The sequence below is a fragment of the Heteronotia binoei genome, chromosome 21 (assembly GCF_032191835.1).
Source record: "Heteronotia binoei isolate CCM8104 ecotype False Entrance Well chromosome 21, APGP_CSIRO_Hbin_v1, whole genome shotgun sequence".
In the NCBI taxonomy this organism is placed as follows: domain Eukaryota; kingdom Metazoa; phylum Chordata; class Lepidosauria; order Squamata; family Gekkonidae; genus Heteronotia; species Heteronotia binoei.
Window position 1 is genome coordinate 193,190,506 of NC_083243.1, and position 24,054 is coordinate 193,214,559.

Genomic DNA, 24,054 nt, shown 5'->3' on the forward strand with positions numbered 1-24,054 from the left:
TTTGTGTTTGTGTCTTCTAGTGCAATTTTGTTCTCAGATCCTGTATTTACTTCATCAGTATATGGGATAAGGCACTTTCTCAACTGTGCTGCATAAATCAGCCTATTTATTTTGTCCTGTTGGCTCTGTTGGCTCTATCTGCGCCACCTTCATCACTTTCGGGGTGTGGATCCCTCAGTGGAGTGGTCTCCCGACTCCCTCCGCCGGCTGTTTCTGATAGCCCTGCGCCCCCTCTTTCATTTGATATGTGTCCCGTGCGGGTGCCACCCTCCCGCCGGGAGATGCCGCAAAATGAGCCCCCTTGAGGCTTATGGCGGCAGGGCTCGGGGGAAGCGAGCTAGACTGCTGTTCTTTTGAGGGGTTATAGAGTGTTTCGAGCCCGTCCCTGTGGCATCAGTCCCATCATTGTGGGGCCCAGGGGGCCGGCGCAGCGGCACGCTGAAGCAGCCTGTCGGTCACTTCCAGGTTCCTGTCCTGCATCTCGACCTGTCTTATTAGTGACAGGCTGCTTCGGCGTGCCGCTGCGCCGGCCCCCTGGGCCCCACAACGATGGGACCGATGCCACAGGGACGGGCTTGAAACACTCTATAACCCCTCAAAAGAACAGCAGTCTAGCTCGCTTCCCCCGAGCCCTGCCGCCATAAGCCTCAAGGGGGCTCATTTTGCGGCATCTCCCGGCGGGAGGGTGGCACCCGCACGGGACACATATCAAATGAAAGAGGGGGCACAGGGCAATCAGAAACAGCCGGCGGAGGGAGTCGGGAGACCACCCCACTGGGGGATCCACACCCCGAAAGTGATGAAGGTGGCGCAGATAGAGCCAACAGAGCAAACAGGACAAAATAAATAGGCTGCATTATGCAGCACAGTTGAGAAAGTGCCTTATCCCATATACTGATGAAGTATATACAGGATTTCAGAACAAAATTGTTTCCGGCAGTGATATTTGGGGGATTTTTGGGGATGTCACAGGAAGTGCTGTGAAGTCACTTCCTGTTTCCGGCAGTGGCATTTGGGGGAAATGATGTCATTTGGGGGAAATGATGTCACAGGAAGTGATGTCACTTCCCATTTCCGGCAGGTGACGCAGGGGAAATGATGTCACAGGAAGTGATGTCACTTCCTGTTTCCTGTGGTGGCATGCCGTCACCGGAAGTGACGTCACTTCCTGTTTCTGGCGGCGCGCGCACAAAGCGCGCGTGCACCCCTACCTTCCCCCCCCCCCCCAACGTGTCCCTGGCTGGCCTTCAGACATTATGGTCACCCTAGCCTTCTCGGTGGCAGCACCAGAACTCTGGAACACCCTCCCAGAAGCTATAAGGGCCCTGCGGGATCTGTCGGCGTTCCGCAGGGCCTGTAAGACCGAACTGTTTAGACAGGCATTTCTGGTTGACTGAAAATGAGCTGCCACCGGACATCCTACAGAAGCTGGTGGTCATAGTCAGAACCCAATACCGCCAGACTGGATCGAGATAGCGTAATAGTTTTAAACTGATAAATGTATTATGGTTTTATATGTTTTATGGAATGATTGTTTTTATGATACTGTAAGCCGCCCTGAGTCCGCTTGCGGAGAGGGCGGGATATAAATGCAAAGTAATAAATAAATAAATAAATAAATGTTTGTAGGGCAAGTCTGGTTAAATAGAAAGGGCACACAGAGAGGCATATAGTATATGGGGATTTATAGAAAACTACAATGAGATTCTGTAGTACTTATTCTTTAAATTAGCCAGGGAAGCACTATGGCAGTTAACTTGGTGGCATCCCTAATAAAAGTGATCTCTGCATTGTTTCATTATTAAATGCTTGCTTTTTCAGCATGGCTGCAATTAGGGGTCCCAAATCCCCCGCTAGGCCTGGAGACCCCCGATTTGGAGCCTCCTCCTCCCGCTGGCCATAAAAGAGAAAGCGGGGGGGGAGGGGGAGAACGGCAGCCCTTCCCACCCAGCCCCGATCGCAGCAGCCAGAGCTCTTCCGTTTTCTCAGGCTGCTTCCCGCCCCCAGTCAGCTGGCCGGTGAAGGGAGGGGAGCCCAGCCACGCCCCCAAAGGACCATGTGCCTTTGCACCTCCGGAGGTGAGTGAGTTCTGTCTCCTGCATCAGATTTCCCAGAAAGGGGGGGGGGGCGGGGGGGAGGGGGGTGGAGAGGGAAACGTCTTCTCATAGGGTATAATGGGGAATTGATCTGGAGGTTTCGGGGGCTCTGGGGGAGCTGTTTTTTGAGGTAGAGGCACCAAATTTTCAATATAGTATCTAGTGCCTCTCCCCAAAGTATCCCCCAAATTTCAAAATGATTGGACCAGGGGATCCAATTCTATGAGCCCCAAAAGAAGGTGCCCTTATCCTTCATTATTTCCTATGGAAGGAAGACATTTAAAAAGGTGTGCTGCCCCTTTAAATGTGATGGCCAGAACTCTCTTGGAGTTCAATTATGCTTGTCACACTCTTGTTCCTGGCTCCGCCCCAATGTCTCCTGGCTCCACCCCCAAAGTCCCCAGATATTTCTTGAATTGGACTTGGCAACCCTAGCTGCAATCCGCAGACCACTGAAAACCAGACTAAACACATTTTGCTAATCCAGCCTCATTCTGTTCTGTAAGTCTCAGTTGGTTCATTGGCCATTGCCTTAAGTGGTGTGAGCAATGTACCGCCTAGCACTAAGTCAAGCACATTACATACTACAGCACAGTGAGATCCTCTCTTCCAATCAAGCTACCATGCTCCATCTGCTTATTTTCACTGTCTTCCTCCAGACAGCGACCCATTTCCCACTGCCTGTAAAAAAACGGAACTCTCACTCAAGTCTCTCCCAGTCACATCCTTCCAGGACATTGTCTCAGAAGGGTGTAGTTGCATAGGCCTGAACTTTACTTGGACCTCAACATGCTATCATTTTCACCTCTCCTCCCTGACATGAGCCATCCTGCCATCTGGCACAAAAGTGTATGTGTGTGTGGAGGGGGGGGGGGTTCCAAACCTTGGGAAAGCTTTTCTTTTACTAATCAAAGCCCAAAATCCCTGTTTCAACTGTGTGCTAAAAGTCACAAGGCAAGGAAGAAGGTGATCGATAGCAGTGGGTTAAATATTCCTCCATGCCTTAACATCTGCTGCATTCATCCCCACAAAAGCTACACGTCTTTTGGGCCAGAACACGGGTATCTGAGACAAATGAGATTATGGGACATGAATAGATTTCTGATCTGCCAAGGTTCATTCCCCAATAAACTGCCTTGTTCTATCTTCCAGACTGCTCTTGGCTCTGCCAGCTGTCCCTCTGTCCACCCTGCATGACATCAAGGCATGCTTTTTGTCCTTTCCATTGTCCTCTGCTCTTCAGCAAAGTATCAAGTCCCCCCCATCAGTTCTATAGGAGCTGCTTATCTATTTTAAAATTAAGCATAGGCTTTTCTTTTGGTTCTGCATCCACCTATGTTATGGCACCTTCACTCTCACAATATTATATTTGGAGAAAATAGTGTGCATAGTAAGAACATAAGAGAAGCCATGTTGGATCAGGCCAATGGCCCATCCAGTCCAACACTCTGTGTCACACAGTGGCCAAAATACACACACACACACTCTGTGGCTAATATCCACTGATGGACCTTTGCTCCATATTTCTATCCAATCCCCACTTGAAGCTGCCTATGCTTGTAGCTGCCACTACCTCCTGTGACAGTGAATTCCACATGTTAATCATCCTTTGGGTGAAGAAGTACGTCCTTTTATCCGTTTTAACCTGACTGCTCAGCAATTTCATTGAATGCCCACGAGTTCTTGTATTATAAGAAAGGGAGAAAAGTACTTCTTTCTCTACTTTCTCCATCCCATGCATAATCTTGTAAACCTCTATCATGTCACCCTGCAGTTGACGTTTCTCCAAGCTAAAGAGCCCCAAGCGTTTTAACCTTTCTTCATAGGGAAAGTGTTCCAAACCTTTAATCATTATAGTTGCCCTTTTCTGCACTTTTTCCAATGCTATAATATCCTTTTTGAGGTGTGGTGACCAGAATTGCACACAGTACTCCAAATGAGACCACACCATCTATTTATACAGGGGCATTATGATACTGGCTGATTTGTTTTCAATTCCCTTCCTAATAATTCCCAGCATGGCGTTGGGCCTTTTTATTGCAATCGCACACTGTCTTGACATTTCAGTGACCCCAAGATCTCTCTTGGTCAGTCTCAGCCAGTTCACAACCCATCAACTTGTATTTGTAGCTGGGATTTTTGGCCCCAATGTGCATTACTTTGCACTTGGCCACATTGAACCTCAGCTGCCACGTTGACGCCCACTCACCCAGCCTCAACAGATCCCTTTGGAGTGCCTCACAATCTTCTCTGGTTCTCACCACCCTGAACAATAGTGTCATCTGCAAACTTGGCCAATTCACTGCTTACTCCCAACTCCAGATCATTAATGAACAAGTTAAAGAGCATAGGACCCAGTACTGAGCCCTGTGGCACCCCACTGCTTACCATCCTCCACTGCGAAGACTGCCCATTTATACCCACTCTCTGCTTCCTATTAATTAGCCGGTTTTTGATCCACAAGAGGACCTGTTCTTTTACTCCATGACTCTCGAGCTTACTAAGGAGACTTTGATGAGGAACTTTATCAAAAGCTTTCTGGAAGTCAAGGTAAACAACATCTATTGGGTCCCCTTTGTCCACATGCTTGTTCACACCCCTCAAAGAACTGTAAAAGGTTAGTGAGGCAAGATCTTCCCTTACAGAACTCATGCTGAGTATTCCTCAATAACTTGTGCTCATCAATGTGCCTACTCATTCTGTCCTTGATAACAGTTTCTACCAACTTTCCTGGTATTGAAGTCAGACTGACTGGCCTGTAGTTTCCTGGATCTCCTCTGAAACCCTTTTTAAAGATGGGGGTGACATTTGCTACCTTCCAGTCCTCAGGAACGGGGGCAGATTTCAATGAAAGTTTACATATTTTTGTCAGGAGATCCACAAGTTCAACCTTGAGTTCTTTCAGAACTCTTGGATGTATGCCATCTGGACCTGGTGACTTATTAGTTTCTAATTTAACAGTGAAGATCTGATTTGGATTGTCCATTTTTATTTACTTACTTATTTACTAATACATTTCTATCTTCCTTTCCTCCCAAATAGGGCCCCCCAGGTGGCAATCATCAAAATTGTGAAACATTTGAACATTAAAACAGCATTTAAAATAATAATGTATAAAATACTTCAATAAAAACACATAAACATATCACACTAGAACCAGAAATAATTGTTATTAGGGGTATGCCAAACAAAATGAAAAATTCTTCACCTGCTGATGGAAGAGAGATGAATCTCCACGGGAGGGAGTTCCCAGGTTTCGGTGCTACATCCATGAGGGCCATTTCTTAGGTTACCACCCCTCTAACCTCAGATGGCAGAGGCACCCAAAGCAGTGGGTGAGTAGGTTCATATAAGAGAATGCAGTCTTTAACACATGGTGATGTCAAGTCATACATGAAGTTAAAGGTCAATAGCAGCACCTTTAATTGAGCCCAGCAGCCAGTTCAGAGCCAATGTAAATAGAACAAGACTGAAGTGAAATGGTCCTTATGTCTCACTTGAGTCAACATGCTGGCTGCAGAATTCTGTACCAACTGAAGCTTCTAGCCAGTCTTCAAGGGCAGTCCCATGTAGCATGCATTGCAGTAATCTAATCTAGATGTTACCATAGCATGCACCACAGATATGAGGTTGATTTCACGCTAATATCAAAAGTAAGACAGGAATAATAGCATAATTCATAGCCTTCCCTTTTCCCCAAATCACAGGCTAATGCCAGCAAACAAATCAACAGTATCTATTTGTTTACAGACAATACTCAATTAAAATTGAACTATACTAAAACTATAATGTCAAAACACATTATAGACAATGCTGCAGTGCTTTCTTAGTTCATAAAACCAATCTGTGGAATAGATGAAGGGCTGTCATATAGAGCAGGGGTCCCCAATCCCTGGGCTATGGATCGGTCCCAGGCCGTAGCAACCCGGCTGTGAGTTGTATAATTATTTCATTATATATTACAATGTAGTAGTAGTAATGGTAATGGTGCCCCCTCCTTTTTAAGAAAGCGGCTTGCGTTGAAGCTACAATCCTCACGAGCACCCACCTTGTGAATTTCAGTTGGACTATTTCCAAGTTTGGACATATCTTTTCATTTGGAGACGGGGGGTTTTGGCCCCTTGGAGTTTTCTGTTACTTTAAAAGGCCCTGGCACCACCGGCCTCTATCATTATTGTATTGTTTATTATGTGTTGTATGCAATACTTATATTTTTGCAAACTGAAAGACGGTGTAATACTTGGTGGCTTTGATCAGTTGATTCTGTGAATTAGGCAGATCATGAGAAGAAGGGCAGGAAGAGTTGCATTGGTGCTTAGTTCTTGTAGCCCTTTCTTACACACCCAGGAAAATGCTGTTTGCCACTTTGGGGTCAGGCAGCAAGTTTTCTCCAGGCCAGTTTGGAAGAGGGATCTTGGGGGGGGGGGGGTTGCCATCTTCTGGGTACAGAGCAGGAATCACTGGATAGCTGGAGGGGGGGGGGGGGAGGAATTTGTGAATTTCCTGCATAGTGCAAGGGATTGGGCTTGATGACCCTGGAGGTCCCTTCCAACTTAATGACCCTGTGATTTTGACCCTCTGCCTCCAGTTGTAGTTTGTAGACATCAAATCAGGGGAGGGACGGTGGCTCAGTGGTAGAGCATCTGCTTGGGAAGCAGAAGGTCCCAGGTTCAGTCCCTGGCATCTCCAAAAAAAGGGTCCAGGCAAATAGGTGTGAAATGCACCAATTGCATCCAGCTAAGCTCATTCACAGAAAGCAACCCTAGTTATACATCTTACATTGTTGGTTTTCCTAAAATGCTAAGAGATAAGAGTTCCCCCCCGCCCACACACCACAACATGCAAACACAATTATTCAGGTGTTCTGAATCACATGCATTAATTGAAACAAGAAAAGAGATTGTTACTTTGCAAGATCCCTGTCATGTAAAGAATCTCAACACAGTTGTCATTCTGGATTCTTTCATCCAAAGTGAGATAATAGAGTCTGGAGTATGCAGTATTCTCACCCTCAATAACAAATAAGGCCAAAGGGCTGCCACCATGTGGCCCAATATAAATTTGTGGGTTTTTCTGTCATGTTACAAATGTTTTAGCTCTGAAGACTGATTATTTTCTTTAGGAAAAGTTGGACGCTGTGAGCCCTGGCTTTCAAATATGCTTAAATAAAAGTCAACAGGCATGAAAGGGTATCCTTTTCAGTGCTTTCATTCCACTACAGGACAAGTTAAGTTGAAAAAGAAAGGGCTCCCTCCAACTCTATTCACCTCTTTATGGATTTACCTTTACCTATTTTTCTTGACAATTACGTATTCTGAACTAATATCACATTACAACTTTAGGGCTGGGTTCATCTGGCAAGGAGGCCTCCAGGACATGGATATTCTTTCAGCAAGGTTGGTTTCCCTTGGCCTCAGAGGAGGGGAGTTCAGACACCAGTGCTCCCTCTCTCCTGTCACTTTCTCTCTGTCAGCACTGACACCCAGAAGGTTCTCTGAGAATCCTGTGCTCTTCCTCCCCAGTGCACCCCCAGCCTATGGGGTCAGGTGTTTCATGGCTAATCAGGTGAGGGATTGTTGGAAGTCAGGCCAGGTGTTCCCAACCTCCTGTGACCCATTCCTTGTATCGCAGAGAGGGGACCTGTTTTGCCTTCTTTGGAGACATTTTCCAAGCCTCTGGGGACCACGGGTGTATTTCCTGGACTGTTCCCAGTGTAGACAGCCAATTCTTCAGGCCAGTGTTCCCCAGCTTCCTCATCAAAGTGCGAGAGCAGGACCACTGTTTCCTAGTGGTCCTGCTCTGGTACCTCCCTCCCTTCCTGGGGTTGTGCTCCTCCAGTGTTGTGTGAGGTGTCCTGGGCTTGTCAGCTCTCACTGCGGTGCCTGAGCCCTAGTCCAACTGGTCAGATCCCGGACAGAGTCTTTATTTGTTGTTATCTACAACATATCATATCCTACACTAGATAAACACTGGTAATATCCTGAAAAGAACTGAAATTTCTGCATCAAGTCCTGTAACACAAACCGAAACCAGGTGGCTAAATGCAGCTAGCACCTATTAACACTAACTAAATGTTCATATCAACTTTTACAACTAGCACCAAGGGCGAAAGATTTTTGCATGTGAAAAGTACAAAAACTTCTAAACGCAAATTCCCCAGGTTCAACCTCCAAAATGTGATAAAATACATTAGCAGTAATTGTACTTCATAGAAGTGTGCCTTCAATTACAGGTGAGCAAGGAAGTGCCGGCCTCCTGACATCCCATTGTTAGGTCTTGTTGGGTGTCTTTGACCATCTCCTCTGAAAAAAAAAAACTGAGGCAAATTCATATCGCTTCAGGTTCTGTATTTCAAAATCAGGCCTGCTTCATATGTGAAGAATGTAACCCCAAAATCTGCAATAACTGCAGAAATTTATTTCACTAAGGCTACATTCAGATGTTATAATAAACAGTGGTCTGTTTAAACTGTACTTTGTGCAACAAACTCTGACTGATTTCACACTAGCATTACTCCACCGCCAGGCTTCTGTTCCCACCCCCCAAGCATAAGCAATCGATTTCCCACCAGTTGCTCTGCGGGTGCATTTTGAGGCGCGGCTCCCGTCAGTTCCCCTCGTGGCTTTCTGATGCTGTCTTTTAAGGATTAAGAAACCACAAGGGGAACCAGAGGGAGCCACGCCTCAAATTGTGCCTGTGGAACAACTGGTGGGAATCGATCACTTGTACCAGGGGGAAAGCAGAAGCCTGGGGTGGAGCAGTGCTAGTGAGAAATCAGTGTCTATTTCATCTACCAACTCTAGGTTACAAATTTATGTATAAACTTCATTTGCGTGCTTCTTTCATGCCCAGCAGGGAGGTCATCTTCTATGTTAGTGCTGAAGTTAGAAGACTGCAGAAGCCCTCCCACTGTCCCCTCCCCCAAGCAGCAAGAATACAGAGCATCACTGCCCAAGAGATAGTGTTTCATCTATACTTTATGGTTAATAGCTACTGATGGACCTAAATTGAGAGGTATAGCAAATACAGTAGAAGACAGATCCAGCACACAGGATGATCTTGACAGGCTGGTAAACTGGGCTAAAACAGATTTTAACAGGGATAAAAGTGGGGGAGACTTGTCTTGGCAGTTGTGTAAAAAGAATCTAGGGGTCTTAGCGAACTATACACTGAACTTGAGTTAGCAGTGTGGTGTGGTAGCTAAAAAGGCAAATGCAATTCCAGGCTGTATCAAGAGAAGTATAGTTCCAGTTCGTGCAAAGTGATGGTATCACTTTACTCTGCACTGCTTAGACCTCGCCTAGAGTATTGTGTTCTGTTTGGGCACCAAAATTTAAGAAGGCTATAGACGAGCTGGAATGTGTCCAAAGGAGGGCAACAAAGATGGTGAGGGGTCTGAAGACCAAGTTCTGTGATGAAAGGCTTGAAGGAGCAGGGTATGCTTAGCCTGGAGAGGAGACACCTGAGAGATGACATCACCACCATCTTCAAGTACTTGAAGGGCTGCTATATAGAGGATGGTGTGAAGTTGTTTTCTGTGGCCCCAGAAGGTTGGACCAAAACAAACAGGTTAAAATAAAATCAAAATAGTTTTTGACTAAACATTAGGAAGAGCTTCCTGATAGCGGTTCCTCAGTGGAACAGGCTTCTTTCGTAGGTGGTGGGCTCTCCTGCCTTGGAGGTTTTTAAACAGAGTCCAGGTGACCATCTGACATCAATGCTGATTCTGTGAATTTAGGCAGATCATGAGAAGGAGGGCAGGAAGGGCTGCATCAGGGCTTAGGTCTTGTGGCCCCCTATCATATGCCCAGGGAAATGCTATTTTCCACTTTGGGGTCAGGCAGCAATTTTTCTCCGTGCCTCTTTGGCCAGGGATCCTGGAGAGGTTTCTTTTTCTTTCTTTTATAGCCATCTTCTGGGCTTGGAGTAGGGGGGGGGGGGTCACTGGGGTGGTAGGCGAGAGAGAAATTTGTGAATTTCCTGCATAGTTCAGGGGTTGGACTAGATGACCCTTGAGGTCCCTTCCAACTCTATGATTCTATTACCTCTGTTCCATACATTTATCTAATCCCCTCTTGAAGCTGTCTATGCTTGTAGCTGCCATCACTTCCTGTGGCATTGAATTCCATGTGTAAAATTATTCTTTGGATGAAGAAGTACTTCCTTTGATCTGTTTTAAACCTACTGCTCATTAAGTTCATTGAGTGACCACGAGTTCTTGTATTGTGAGAAAGAGAGAAAAGCACTTTTCCCCCTACCTTTTCTATCCCATGCATAATTTTGTAAACTTCTATCATGCCACCCTCAGTCATAATTTCTCCAAGCTAAATAGCCTAACCTCTTTAACCTTTCTTCATAGGGAAAGTGTTCCATCCCCTTAATCATTTTAGTTGTATTCTTTGCACATACACACACACAACCACCCTCGTTCTTAACTCTGAATGCCCAAGTGCAGTGATTGGCATTTTAGAAGCCTGGATCTGGAGACAAAATTATAGCCAAACAAGCAAAAGCTATTTTAGCAGCTCTGAATTTCAAAGTTTGTAAGAACTTCCTTTATCCAAGGGAGCAGCATTCTTCTAAGATTGTATTATTACTTGGACTGAGTGCCTCAACAACACAGCCTCTCATTTCCCTTTTTGGGTGGGTAAGGTTTTTTTATCCTTGTTGCTGGATTCTAATTATGAGTTTAGCCTGAAGGATGGATGTTAACATTTGGAACAACCTTAACAAAGCACATGCTGGTTATGCCTCGAATGAAACAGCAGGGCAATGGAAGAATATAGGAGAGTTATGAACTATGCACCATACATTCCCAGGCAGCTCACTTTCTCACAGATATCTCTCTGAATTTCTATGCCTACTCCTAACACCCAGGCCTCAGTTACACATGCCAGGTATGGCTCTACAAGGTATTCCTGCTGAACAGAGGTCTTGTTATTGATAGACCTGGCATTAAACAACACCAGTTCTTGAAGATGTCATCACCTGTGGTTGTGTATTTCATAGGAATGAATTCTAAAAAGTCTGTAACGTGCATATCTCAGCCAACTCCGTGGATAAAGATTGCAAGCTGTGCGACATCAGTAATATCTCTGCTTTCATCCATCGCAATTCAAAATGCAATGGAGTTCGTTTTTTTCCTGTCATTTGGCTGTGTAGATTCTCAGATAAATCACAAATCCTTTCTGCAACCATGTTTCTTGAGAGACTTGTATTTGCGAAAACCTGCTGCAGATCTGGACAGACTACTTCTGCAGCCATAAGCATACACTTCTTGACAAACTCCCCTTCTGAAAAGGGGTTTGATGACACAACTAGCTCCTGTGCAGTCGTACAGCTTGCCTTGATTACAGCTTCACTCATTCGATGCGACTTTTTGAAAAGCAATTGCTGTTTCTTCAATGCTTGCTCCAATTCAGAAACTACTTCCTAACACTCCACCAGCCGACCAGAGAACCAAATAATGCAGTCTGACTACAATATAAACAAGATCATTCGTTTATTCAAAGAAAGTCTTTTTTAAAATTTGTTCACACTGACTTAGGGATGCCAGCCTCCAGGTGAGACCCGGAGGTCCTCTGGAGTTACGGCTCATCTTCAGATGAGCTACTGAGAAAATGGATGCTTTGGAGGGTGAACTTTGGATCATAGCACCCCACTGAGGACCCTCCCCTCTCCAGGAGATCCACAGATCTCCAGGAGTTTCCCAACCTGGAGCTGGCAATCCTACACTGACTGAAAACTAAGATAAGCATTTTGACTTAGCAAAAACAAGCAAACAAAACCAAACATACCCCAGCCATAGACGACTGCAGCTAATGAGAGGGGGGGAGGGGCAGCAGAGTCACTTCCCACCACACCTCTGTCTGGAAGCAAAGGAAGCCGCCTTGAGCAGTCTCCAGAGATTATTGCAGCTAATAGAACAAAGCAGCAGACAAGTTCTCCTTTAAGACCAAGTAAGTTTTATGTAGAATGTAAGCTTTCATATGCTCTAAGCAGACTTCATCAGACAAAATTGGAATGGCAAGCCATCTTTAAATATAGAGAAAGTGGGCAGTGAGCTGGTATGTAGAGTCATGGGAATGTTTTTAGCAGATTAAAAGAATCCCAAATTGGGATCTGTGTTTGTTTGTTAGTATTGTTAACTGGGCTGTAACAACAGTGGAGGGTGATAAAAAGCAAACATGTCACATACCAACTCACTGCCCGCTTTCTTTATATACCGCTTGTCTACTGCTTTGTTCTTTTGCTTCAGACCAATCAGGGCTGCCCACTTGGATCTATTGCAGCTAATGAGATGCATGAGGGGGTCGGGGAAGCCTCAGCTCACACGGATCCAGCTGGCAGAGATTACTGCAGCTAATCAGAGGTCCCTCCAATCGCACTGAGCCTCTGTAAACAAATAAAGCCACCTCCAGCTGGAAGGAGCAGAAAGGAAGCTTCTGATCAGAGCCAATGGGAAAAGCCCAGCAGGATCAAATAGAGCCACCCATCAAGTTTTTGTAGACGAAAGCACACAAGACAGTCTCCAGTCAGCCGATGTAACCTTACAGAATAAAATGCTTAGCTGAACTGTAGCCATCTTTAAACGCTGTTACTAACCATGAGGAAGGACCTTGCATATCAAAGTAGAAAATGCAGATGTTGCCAATGCTTGATGTGAACATTTCTTTCCCTTGATACTAACAAAGGCAGAAATTCCCCTCTTTGAAGACTAGCAGTAGCAATAAGATAAGAGGGAGAGACCGTGTGAATCTTTGCACCTCACCTCAGCAATGTTTAGAATTGTGGCTTTGTATAGTACCCTTTGATGTACCCCAATATAGCCTGCCACCTAATGCTACAATGTATCAGTCTCAATCTTCCTTCCTTCCGATGCTTATGGATTATCAAATAAAGCCTAACTTTGCAACAATTCAAGGTCTGGTTGATTTGAGATCCCATCGTCTGACAGGTGGAATAAATGGGTAGTAAATCTTTAATGGAAGGGGATTACAGAGGGCACTCAACCTGCGGGTTGGATGGAAAGGCATGGGTGAGCTGCTTCTGGCCCACAGGTTATATGTTTGACACCCCCTACTCTAGCTGCTTTCTCTCTGCTAGTCTTTAATCACCTTTTTGAGTACTGCATCTATAGGTTTAAAGAAAGATGCAGGTACTTCCTGTAAATGTTGTTTTGTTGTGTGTGGAACTACAAATAGTATCTTGTGTGGCCTTGTGCTATATTGCACATAGAGAACTATGCTTTTTGAACTGTAATTTTATAAGTAGATAGCATTAGTGGGGAACAGTTCAGAGAGTGCAAGTCAATCAATCAATCAATCCACCTTTAATGGCATGTCATTCATATCAGAACTTGAGGTTTAATTGAGTTGTTAACGGGTAGGCACAGAAATTCTCCTGCAGTGGCACTATGGAACTCATCAGACTGGGAATATGATAAATACAGCGAAAAAGTACAAGAAGGGAAAGTTTCTGAATTGGAGCAGTCATTGAAGAAACAGCAATTGCTTTTCAAAAAGCCACATCGAATGAGTGAAACTGCAATCAAGGCAAGCTGTACGACTGCACAGGAGCTAGTTGTGTCATCAAACCCCTTTTCAGAAGGGGAGTTTGTCAAGAAGTGTATGCTTATGGCTGCAGAAGTAGTCTGTCCAGATCCGCAGCAGGTTTTGCAAATACAAGTCTCTCAAGAAACATGGTTGCAGAAAGGATTTGTGATTTATCTGAGAATCTACACAGCCAAATGACAGGAAAAAAACGAACTCCATTGCATTTTGAATTGCGATGGATGAAAGCAGAGATATTACTGATGTAGCACAGCTTGCAATCTTTATCCACGGAGTTGGCTGAGATATGCACGTTACAGACTTTTTAGAATTCATTCCTATGAAATACACAACCACAGGTGATGACATCTTCAAGAACTGGTGTTGTTTAATGCCAGGTCTATCAACAACAAGACCTCTGTTCAGCAGGGATACCTTGTAGAGCCATACCTGGCATGTGTAACTGAGGCCTGGGTGCAGGAGGGTGAAACTGTTGCCCTAAACTAACTTGTGCCACCAGGGTTCTCAGTCATCCACCAGTCTTGGACAACTGGGCAGGTGGGGGGGGGCGGAGTTGCACTGCTCGAGAATCCTTTTCAAGGATTGTTTTGTAGAAAAATAGGTGGTGGAGCTCCTCCAGGGGTTGTTATGCAGCTGCACATACTATTCAATGGACAAAGAGGTGGAACTCTCAGAAAGGTGCAGGAGCTGTGCTCCTGTGAGCTCCCACTGAATCTGAGGCCTGATCCTTTTCCTTTAGGGCACCTTCTGGCCCAAGGATCTCTGGCATTGAATGTGCTGGCTTGATGTTGGAGACCGAGTATAGTGTGACTATCTGGGTGGTGTACTGACTGCCTAACACACCATCAGATACTCTACCTGCCCTGGTGTGTCTGCCTGGGCATTGGACTTCCTAAGGCTGTTGGACTTGGGGGATTTCAATGTTCACACTGATGATGCAGCATCTTCTCTTGCTCAGGATCTTGCTCATGGAGGCACTGGGTCTCTCCCAGTTTATTTCGGCCCCCGCACATCAGGCAGGCCATACGCTGGATCTGATCTTTGGGATGGGGATACATGTGGATCTGGTGGCTGTGGATGCGGTCCCATGGTTGGACCACTTCATCCTGAAGGTCCAGCTGGACATGCAAAACCCTCCCTACTTAGGTGGCAAACATATTTACGCTCACCCATGGAGCCAAATGGGCCTTGAGTGGCTTCAAGTGGCTCTGCAGGCTCTGATGACCCCTGGCGAGTCGTTAGATGTGCTGGTGGAGGGTTGGTATTCATGACTCTCCACAGTCATTGATGACATTGCCCCCGGGTGTCCTCTCCACTGTCACACCAAAACAGCCCCATGGTATACTTTGGAGCTCAGGAGGATGAAACGGCAGCTGAGACAACTAGAGTGAGTGTGGCGGTGTACTCATGATGGAGAGGCAAGAGCTTCTTATAAAACGTTTATGAAGGTCTATGAGATGGCAATAAAGTCTGCTAAGAAGGAGTTCTATGCAGCCTCTATTGCGTCTGTGAAGTCACACCCAGCCCAATTATTTAGAACAATTCAATGCTTAACCATACTGCCATCCGGCAAGCAAAATGCTAGGGAATTGGATATCGGCTATCAGTGCGAAAATGACCTTAGTTTCAAGTCCCAGTTCAGCTACCAACATGCTGGGAAAGCCATCCAAGTTCCTATCAGGGGTTCCTGCACTGTTCTGATTATATCAACTAATGTTTTCTTTTCCCATTGAAAAGACGAGTGAACATTCTCTTAGATGACCTTTCTGCATGTAAACCTTAGGAAAATAGAGGTTATAAATCTCAATAAACAGTATGATTTAAGGGTAAAAAGGTAAAGGTAGTCCCCTGTGCGAGCACCAACCATTTCCAACTCTGGGGTGATGTCGCATCACAATGTTTTCACGGCAGACTTTTTACGGGGTGGTTTGCCATTGCCTTCCCCAGACATCGATGCTTTCCCCCCAGTTAGCTGGGTACTCATTTTACTGACATCGGAAGGATGAAAAGCTGAGTCAACCTTGAGCCAGCTACCTGAACCCAGCTTCTTCCGAGATCGAACTCAGGTCGTGAGGAGAGAGCTCAGACTACAGGACAGCAGCTTTACCACTCTGAACCATGGAGCTTCCCTGATTTAAAGGTAATGAATAATAAAATAGCTGCCCACATTGTGTGTTGAAAATGCTGCAACTTTATGGATTGTAGATTCCCCAAATGTATTGCCTTGAGTTCTTGCTTAAAATAGCATTGGTAGTGTTCCATAATCATCCTGATGTATCTATGCTCCTTTCACTGCTGTTGCAATCTATCCTCAAAATATCTCATGTGAGATAGGAAACTGTTAATCATCCATCAAAACCAAATAGAGACTGGGATACAGAACAAGCGCACAAAGCTTCACAAAGTCACGAAAAGGCACTGGAGGCTGAAGGAAGGCTTTCTGAATTCCTGCCTAGCTGCTTATAATGTAGAATTCTTCCTTTCTTCTAATGCAAAGGGTGGGGGGCACTCGCCCAGAACACACTTGTATTTTTCTCCACCACAGATCGTATTCCTAGCAAAACAATGATTCAATAACTGAACTGTTAAGAGCAATATAAATGAAAAACAGGTAGCGCTTTTAGTAAAAGTGAAATAGAATCCAAGTCCAGAGCCAGTGGGCCTATAGGATCTACTCCGTTTGGGCTGCCTAAAGTTGGAGACCTTCAGCAAGGGAGACCGACTTAACTGGACACCTGCTGCCTGGCAGGACCCTCCCCCCTCAGTTTCTGCCATCTAATGCATTTTCTGCTATGGCATATGATATCTATATATGATGTCTGCTAGGGTATCTATATCCTGGAGCATCTGCTTCCCTTCCCTCCTGCCTGGCCATTTGGGAATCTTCATGTCCTTGACAGGCAGGGATGCCAACATGAATCACATTCCGATGTGAACTGCGGGAGCCTGTAGCCACGCGGGTGTTAACCCTCCCTCTTATCAGCTGTCCAGGCCCCCGTTTCCTTGATAACATCTCGTCTCTTTGAAATGTATTTTGTTTTGGTTCAAAGTGAAAGTAGTGGTTTTTTGCTCTAAGAACATGGGATAGGGGAGAGGGTGGGGAGAAAATTGGGGAACTTTAGCATACTTTGTCCTATATCAGGTATTTCTGGCAAAGGTCCTGATGGGAATGGACTGCCTGTAACAAATCACAATAAAGCTTCATCTAACATAGAGAAGTCTGCTTGAGTGTTACTCACAAGTCCTACATCGTCTCATCCAAAGGCCTGGCAGCAGGCCCAGCGCTGAGGTTTCCAGTGCCCCAGGCCAAAATTTACCCCCCGCCCCCTCCTTCCCCCCCCCATAAACTTTCCTTACCTCCCCGTCCTCCCTCTCTCCCAGCGCTGCAAGCCGCCGCCCTCCTCCTCCCTCCCTTTGTGGCGCTGAAAGCCAGCGCCATACTCAGCTCGCCTCCCCCCCCCCCCCACTGTCACCACCACGGTGCCTAGGCTGGTCCTTTCCAGCTTCAATGTTGCTGCGCACGGCTTCTAAGGCTTTGAAGGGCCCATGGGAGGAGAGTTCACTCCCCCTCCTTCCTGGAACCAGAAGTCAGGGGGAGCAAATTCTCCTATTGCGGGTGCTTCAAAGCCTTAGAAGCCGTGCGCAGCAACATTGAAGCTGAAAAGGACCAGCCTAGGTGCCCTGGTGGTGGCAGCGGGTGGGGGAGGTGAGGTGAGCGGAACATGGTGTGGCACTGGCTCCCAGCACCAGGGAGGGCGGCGGGGGGGGGGGAGGCAAGCGGAGTGCAGCACTAAGCCAGCGCCGCGAAGGGAAGGAAGGGAGAAGGGCGGCGGCGGGGTGGGAGGTGAGGAAAGCGGAGTGCAGCGCTAGCTTCCAGCACCGTGACGGGAGGGAGGGAGGGCGGCGGCAGAGGGGAGGCACCCCAGTGGGAGCCAGCGCCCTAGGCCATCGCCTAGTTCACCGACTCCCATGCGCTGGCCCTGCCTGGCAGAACAGATCCCTTTTACAGGCCCAGAAGAACAGTAAAAAGTCCGCCAGGGCTCTGATCTCGGGAGCATGTTCCATCAGGCCAGAGCAAAGAATGCCCTGGCCCTAGCGGAGGTTAAGCAGATGTCCTTTGGGCCAGGGATAGCCAGCAAATGTTGAGTTGCTGAGAATAAGGATCTTCGGGACACATATGGGAACAGGCAGTTCCTCAGATATGTCAGCCCCAGACCACACAGGGCATTAAAGGTCAGTATCAACCCACTGAAACGGAGCTGGTACTCAATTGGTAGCTAGTACAATTGGTGTCCCACCAGCCAAATGCAAGCCCACACATGTGGTGCAGTCATCAGGTTCACTGCCACATTTTGCACTAGCTGGAGTTCGGCGACAAGGCAGTGGGTCATAAGATTGTAGTCAACCATGTCAAACACTGCCTGTTGGATCTAAAAGCAACAGCAGCACCAATGCTCCCTCTAAGCTGTGGAGTCTTGTGAGCAAAAATTCTACTTTATGAGCTACTGGCATTAAAGTTGTGAGCAAGTGATTTGGCTACTGCATAAATTGGTTGCTCTGGGGCCATCCTTCCTGACCTAAGACAAAAATGTGTGACCAGAGGCTAAAGAACTGTAAGCTAGTTCACACTAGCTCAGCTTAGAGGAAACACTGAGCAGTACTGACCCAACCCAACGCAGGTGTCTCTGGAGGTCATCTGTGAGGGCAACCAGAGCTGTCTCTGTCCTGTGGCCAGGGTAGAAACCAGACTGGAATGGAACAAGGATGGATGCACCATCCAAGAAAGCTTGAAATGTTCTGCCACCACCTTCTCAGCTACCTTACCCAGAAATGGAAGATCTGAAAGTGGGCAGTAATTGGCCAGGACTGCAGGGTCCATTCTGCCTCCTTTAACTCTGCTGGGAAGGTCCCAGAAGAAAGAGGCAAGTTGATAATTTCTCCCAATGGACCTGAATACCATCCCCTCAGGTTTTAACCAAGCAGGATGGAGATGGGTCAAGGAGGCAAGTGGTTGGCTTCACAACCCTGCCAACTTCCTCCAAGACAGAATTGGCTGAAATGGTCCTATCAAGAGTGAAACAATAGTCAACAAGTCAGTCAGATGTCACCAACTGAATGCCAGTGATTTGACCTTGGTGAAACTCTATTCGAAGTTCCATTATACCAAGAATTATCACGCGTAGGTGGCAGCTCACCTTTTTTGTTCAATCATGATCTCATAGAATAGAAAAAAACAGGATAGCAAGCTCTTTTGCCCTGCTAGAGTCAGAAGTCACACATTTCATTAAGAAGCGGGCACATCTGCTTTGCTTCATAACTCCAACCACATTTAAAACTCTCCCCCCCCTTTATAGATGTTTAACACAATTCATAGGTGCTACAAACTGGAGAGCCAGTTTGGTGTAGCGGTTAAGTGTGTGGACTCTTATCTGGGAGAACCGGGTTTCATTCCCCACTCCTCCACTTGCACCTGCTAGCATGGCCTTGGGTCAGCCATAGCTCTGGCAGAGGTTGTCCTTGAAAGGACAGCTGCTGTGAGAGCCCTCTCCAGCCCCACCCACCTCACAGGGTGTCTGTTGTGGGGGAGGGAGATAAAGGCGATTGTGAGCCGCTCTGAGACTCTTCGGAGTGAAGGGCGGGATATAAATCCAATATCTTCTTCTTCTACAGAGCACACTGATATAATTAGGTGGTTAAATGTGTCCAACTGTTCCAGTGTGTGGCTGTAATGCATATTTTATAAGCATAATTTCATGATTTTTGATTCGTAACTAGTTTCTCTGGGGGACTGCAGCATAAATGTCAGGAAGTAGTGCCCTGCCTATTTTAATATCATTTATGTCCATAGCCTACAAGTAATAAACTTAAATAAACTTTATTTATACCCCGCCCTCCCCGCCTAGGCAGGCTCAGGGTGGCTAACAAGACACGGTAAAACCATGATACAAATAAAACAGAATGCAATAATTAATAATTTAAACAGTAAAACCAATAAAACAGTATAACATTATAGTACAATCAAAATATGTGCAAGCAAAATATGTGCCAGATGGCTCGGTGTTATTGATATTATCAGGAGTTCCGTCTTAAAAAGCTAATTGGAAGAGGGCGGTTTTGCAGGCCCTACGGAACTGGTTAAGATCCCGTAGGGCCCGCACCTCCTCCGGCAGTTGATTCCACCACTGGGGGACCTTTGTAGAGAACGCCTGTTCTCTGGTAGTTTTTAATTTGGTTTCTTTTGGACCGGGGATTTCTAAAAGATTTTTTGCGCTTGATTGCAGTGCTCTCTGGGAACATATGGAGAGAGGCGGTCCCTACATATATTACTCAAATCTGTGTTTAACTTTAACATTAAATTTTATTGTTTCATAACTCCTCATTGTATTTAATGCTTCCTTTCCGTTATATTCGAATAAATTAATACTGTATGTACTTGAGTAATATCTGATCAACCAATTGAACAAACATTTGGATTAGTCCAGCATCCAACGGTAGGCCCACCTTCAGGCTTGTTGCAAAAGTGAGCACAATAATGATTTATCAAGTTTTAATTTTATAAATAGCAGCCTAGGAATGTACTTGCTGAAGTTCAGCCCCTGAACAGAGAGAATTTCTCCCACATTCAGTGAGAAAGGTGGCCTATAAAATAATTAATTCTTCTAGATCCAGAAGGAGTAATCTGCATACAGAAGCAGACTTGTGAATTCAGCGTTGAACACCTCAAAGGAGACCTACATTACCTGCACCTAGAATCCAGTGCTGCATGGACAGAGCTTATTGAAAGGCTTGGCATATGGTCAGTCAGCTTTGGCAGAAATGACCATCACCCAGGGACAGGGAGCAATTCCAGACTCCACCTTCTACCATCCACCAAATAAAAAAATGCAGCAGAATGAAAAAGACAGCCCTTAGACACCCCTGGTTTCTGCTAAAGTTTTGCACAGTGGTTGTTTAGAGAGAGCCACTGCAAGGGTCTAAGCAAAATCGGAGGTTGCCCAAGCATTGGCTATATCCATCTATTCCTTACTAGCCTTCACTATTTAACATACCCTTGGGGTCCCTGCTATCTTAATTTCCATGCATGAAAGTAAACTTACCATCATATATTTACACCATTACCACCCAGAGTCAGTTCAAGCATTCTGCTTTCCATCTTTATGTTGCCACGATATATTTACAGCAATAACCGTCATGTTGGAAGGAAGACCGGAAATTAGTTTCTACCAAAGTGCCCCCCAACACACACATGGCCAGTGCTAGACTTTCTAGATCCCCTTAGAAAGCTATACACTACTGTTTGAAATTAGGTGGCTTCTTTCACTCTTCCAGAGCTACAATACAATGGTGGACAAGGTTTCTTTAGATGACCCAAAATATGATAGTGTTCACAGACTATTCCCCAGTTGTCCCCAGTTCTGAGTTCCTTGGATCATATATTGCTGCAATAAGGGAATAGCTTCAATTGCACACTTTATAATTCTTTTAAACCTATTTCCATTCACATTGACGGGATGACAACTGTGGATACTACACTATGGATTATTATCCCTACAATGAAATCATTTCTCTATAGTCCAATCTTGGGGAATTACTGAGAAGAAAAAAAGAACAGATTGCTTGTCTTTCAATTATACTTACTGGAGGTATTCACAGATTCTAATGTGCATTAATCTAGGATTGGAAAATACTTGAACATGCAATTGACTTGTCATAGAAGAAGAAGATATTGGATTTATATCCCGCCCTCCACTCCGAAGAGTCTCAGAACGGCTCACAATCTCCTTTACCTTCCTCCCCCACAACAAACACCCTGTGAGGTGGGTGGGGCTGGAGAGGGTTCTCACAGCAGCTGCCCTTTCAAGGACAACCTCTGTGATAACTATGGCTGACCCAAGGCCATGCTAGCAGCTGCAAGTGGAGGAGTGGGGAATCAAACCCGGTTCTCCCAGATAAGAGTCCGCACACTTAACCACTACACCAAACTGGCATTATTCAGGCATTATAGAAAAAGCAGGCTCACAACCTAAACTAATACATCGCATTTGCCTCCTTCCTGTACATTCTTACCTTTTTATCATTAATACCCTTTCCTTTAAAAGGTGTTGAAACACTGTTTGTCAATTTAATGTTATAAAAATGAAAAATAATATAGAATTTCAAAACATTTCACTGGTTAAGAATAGATTCCGTATAAGCCAGATGTTACATATGAAATCATATTTGCTCTGCTTCTGGTCGCCACACAAGCCTTCATTCACTACATTGCGTAACACAGGTCATAATCGGAAGAACACCCCAAAAGCACTCATTTTGCAACATGATGCACATTTAACAAATCACATGGATCTGTGGGTTAAGTTGAATTCCTTAGATCTCCCCTTACTTGTCTTAGTGACAGTTTTCCAAATCCTGTACTTGAGTTGTTCAGCAAGCTCCGCAAAGTTTAACCTCATCCATCCACAAGCAGCCCAAATGTATTATTTCTAATACCCTTTTCATTCTGGTTTGTTGCATTTGAAAATAACTTATTAGAACAACACACTACAGGTTTGTCTTTCAACCAATGCTTGTTGGTGTCAACGGCCAGCTCTTCAAATTCAAACAGCCAAGTTTTCACAGGGCAAAGTTGCATTTTGTTCCTCCGGTAGCTGATCTTGGACATTCCCTCCTCCCAAACCCCTCTCTTCATTCTGGGGCTGTAGCGACATAATTCCACTGTCTGACCTAGCTAGAAACAGAGCAGCTGTTCAGCGGCTACTTAACACATGCCTGAAAGCAGGCAAGCGGTGCCTAAGAAGGCTTCCACCCCCAGCCCCTGAAATCCCCTAAAACCAGATCCATTTTCAAGTGCTTAAGCGCCAGAGAGAAGAAGAAAGGAGAATAAAAAAGGGGTGGCGTTGCTGTTGTTACTTGGTTATGGTTCCAAGAACACGTAGATCCGACGTCTCCTCAGTCTTTTCTACACCCCCCTCCCTCCCTCCCTCCCAATAAAACCTGAAGAATCCCCCCCCCGGGGGGGGGGGGTAGGAGTAGCGGTCGACAGGCGGCCAAGAGTCTGTCCCCTGGCACTTCTAAGCTGCCGGAATCCCCCGGACCAGACAGGATAAAAGGTGCTGGGAGGGAGGCTAATGCACTCCCCACCCCCGCCCCCGCCGCGGCTGTTGTTGTGTGCAAACAGCTTCCCATCTCCACCCTTTTCCCCTTCCCATGCACTCACCCGGGTTGCTGCTGCTGCTGCTGCGTCCTTCTGCCGCGGGCTCCCAAGCGCCGCCAGAAGCAGCCGAGGGCTGCAGGCTTTCTCTCTCCAAGGGCAGCGGGGCAGAGGCAGATCCCTCCGGCGCGAGTGCAGGAGAGCCTCGGGGCCCCGCTGGGGTGAACTGGGGCCGGCCGACGGCGGGAGAGGAGGAGGGAAGGGAGTCCAGCGGAAAAGATCCCACCCCGAGATGCAGCCCCAAGAGCAGGAGGAGGCTGAGCTGATGGAGAAGCCAGGGGCGCGTTGCTGACATGATGCTCGGGGCTTCACATGCCCGGCGCTGAGGATTAGTATCAGCAATGAATAATGATCACGAAGCGCCCGGCTCAGTGGCTGCAAGGCAGAGGGAGGCACAAGGCCAGCGCCGGAGCAGCCTGGGCTCTAAAAGTTCCCCGGGTCCATTGGGAGGCTGCTGGAGCGAGGCAGCTCATGGTCGAGCGGGGCAGCGCAGCGAGTGGCGAACAGCCGCATGCTCATTGCTGGGAGCCTGAAAGGAAAAGCGCCCCGGGGCAGACTCCTCCTCGAGGCTGACATCACCGGCCAGTGCCGCTCCCCTCCCCTCCCTTCGGCTGCCTTCCTCGACGCCCCTTCCCCGCCCCCCGTTGCAAGTGTCCTGGCCGCGGGGAACTGCTGAAGGCCTGCAGCGGCTACAACTTTGGCAGAGCAGCAAACAAAAGTCCCCACCGCGTCGTTCCCGTTGGGAGGGAATAGCCGTGCTCAGCCCAGCTGAAACGTTTGCGAAGGCAAACCCCCGGCACAATCGAAGGTCTGAAAACACAGAACCTAGGGTTGCCAAGTCCGATTCAAGAAATAGCTGGGGACTTTGGGGGGTGGAGCCAGGGGACTTTGGGGTTAGGGTTAGGAGTCAGGAGGCATTAGGGGTGGGGCCAAGATCAAGGCTGTGAAAAGCATAATTGAACTCCAAAGGGAGTTCTAGAGATCGCATTTAAAGGGCCGACACACCTTTTCAATGCCTTCCTTCCATAGGAAATAATGAAGGATAGGGGCACCTTCTTTTGGGGCTCAAATAATTGGACCCCCTGGTCCAATCTTTTTGAAACTTGGGGGGTATTTTGGGGGGGTGGAGACACCAGATGCTGTACTGAAAATGTGGTGCATCTACCCCCCAAAA

The 24,054-nt window shown here is 46.5% G+C and overlaps 1 protein-coding gene across 1 annotated transcript in view; it reads right to left on the minus strand.

Moving 5' to 3' along the window:
* The window catches only part of HEG1 (heart development protein with EGF like domains 1), a 115,551-nt gene extending 92,140 nt beyond the window's left edge, over nucleotides 1-23,411 (minus strand). Inside the window, exon 1 of the mRNA XM_060262311.1 lies at nucleotides 22,887-23,411. Within this exon, the coding sequence (XP_060118294.1) occupies nucleotides 22,887-23,175 (289 nt within the window). The 5' untranslated portion in view covers nucleotides 23,176-23,411. The remainder of the gene's footprint in view (nucleotides 1-22,886) is intronic.
* Between the last annotated feature and the right edge of the window lie 643 nt (nucleotides 23,412-24,054).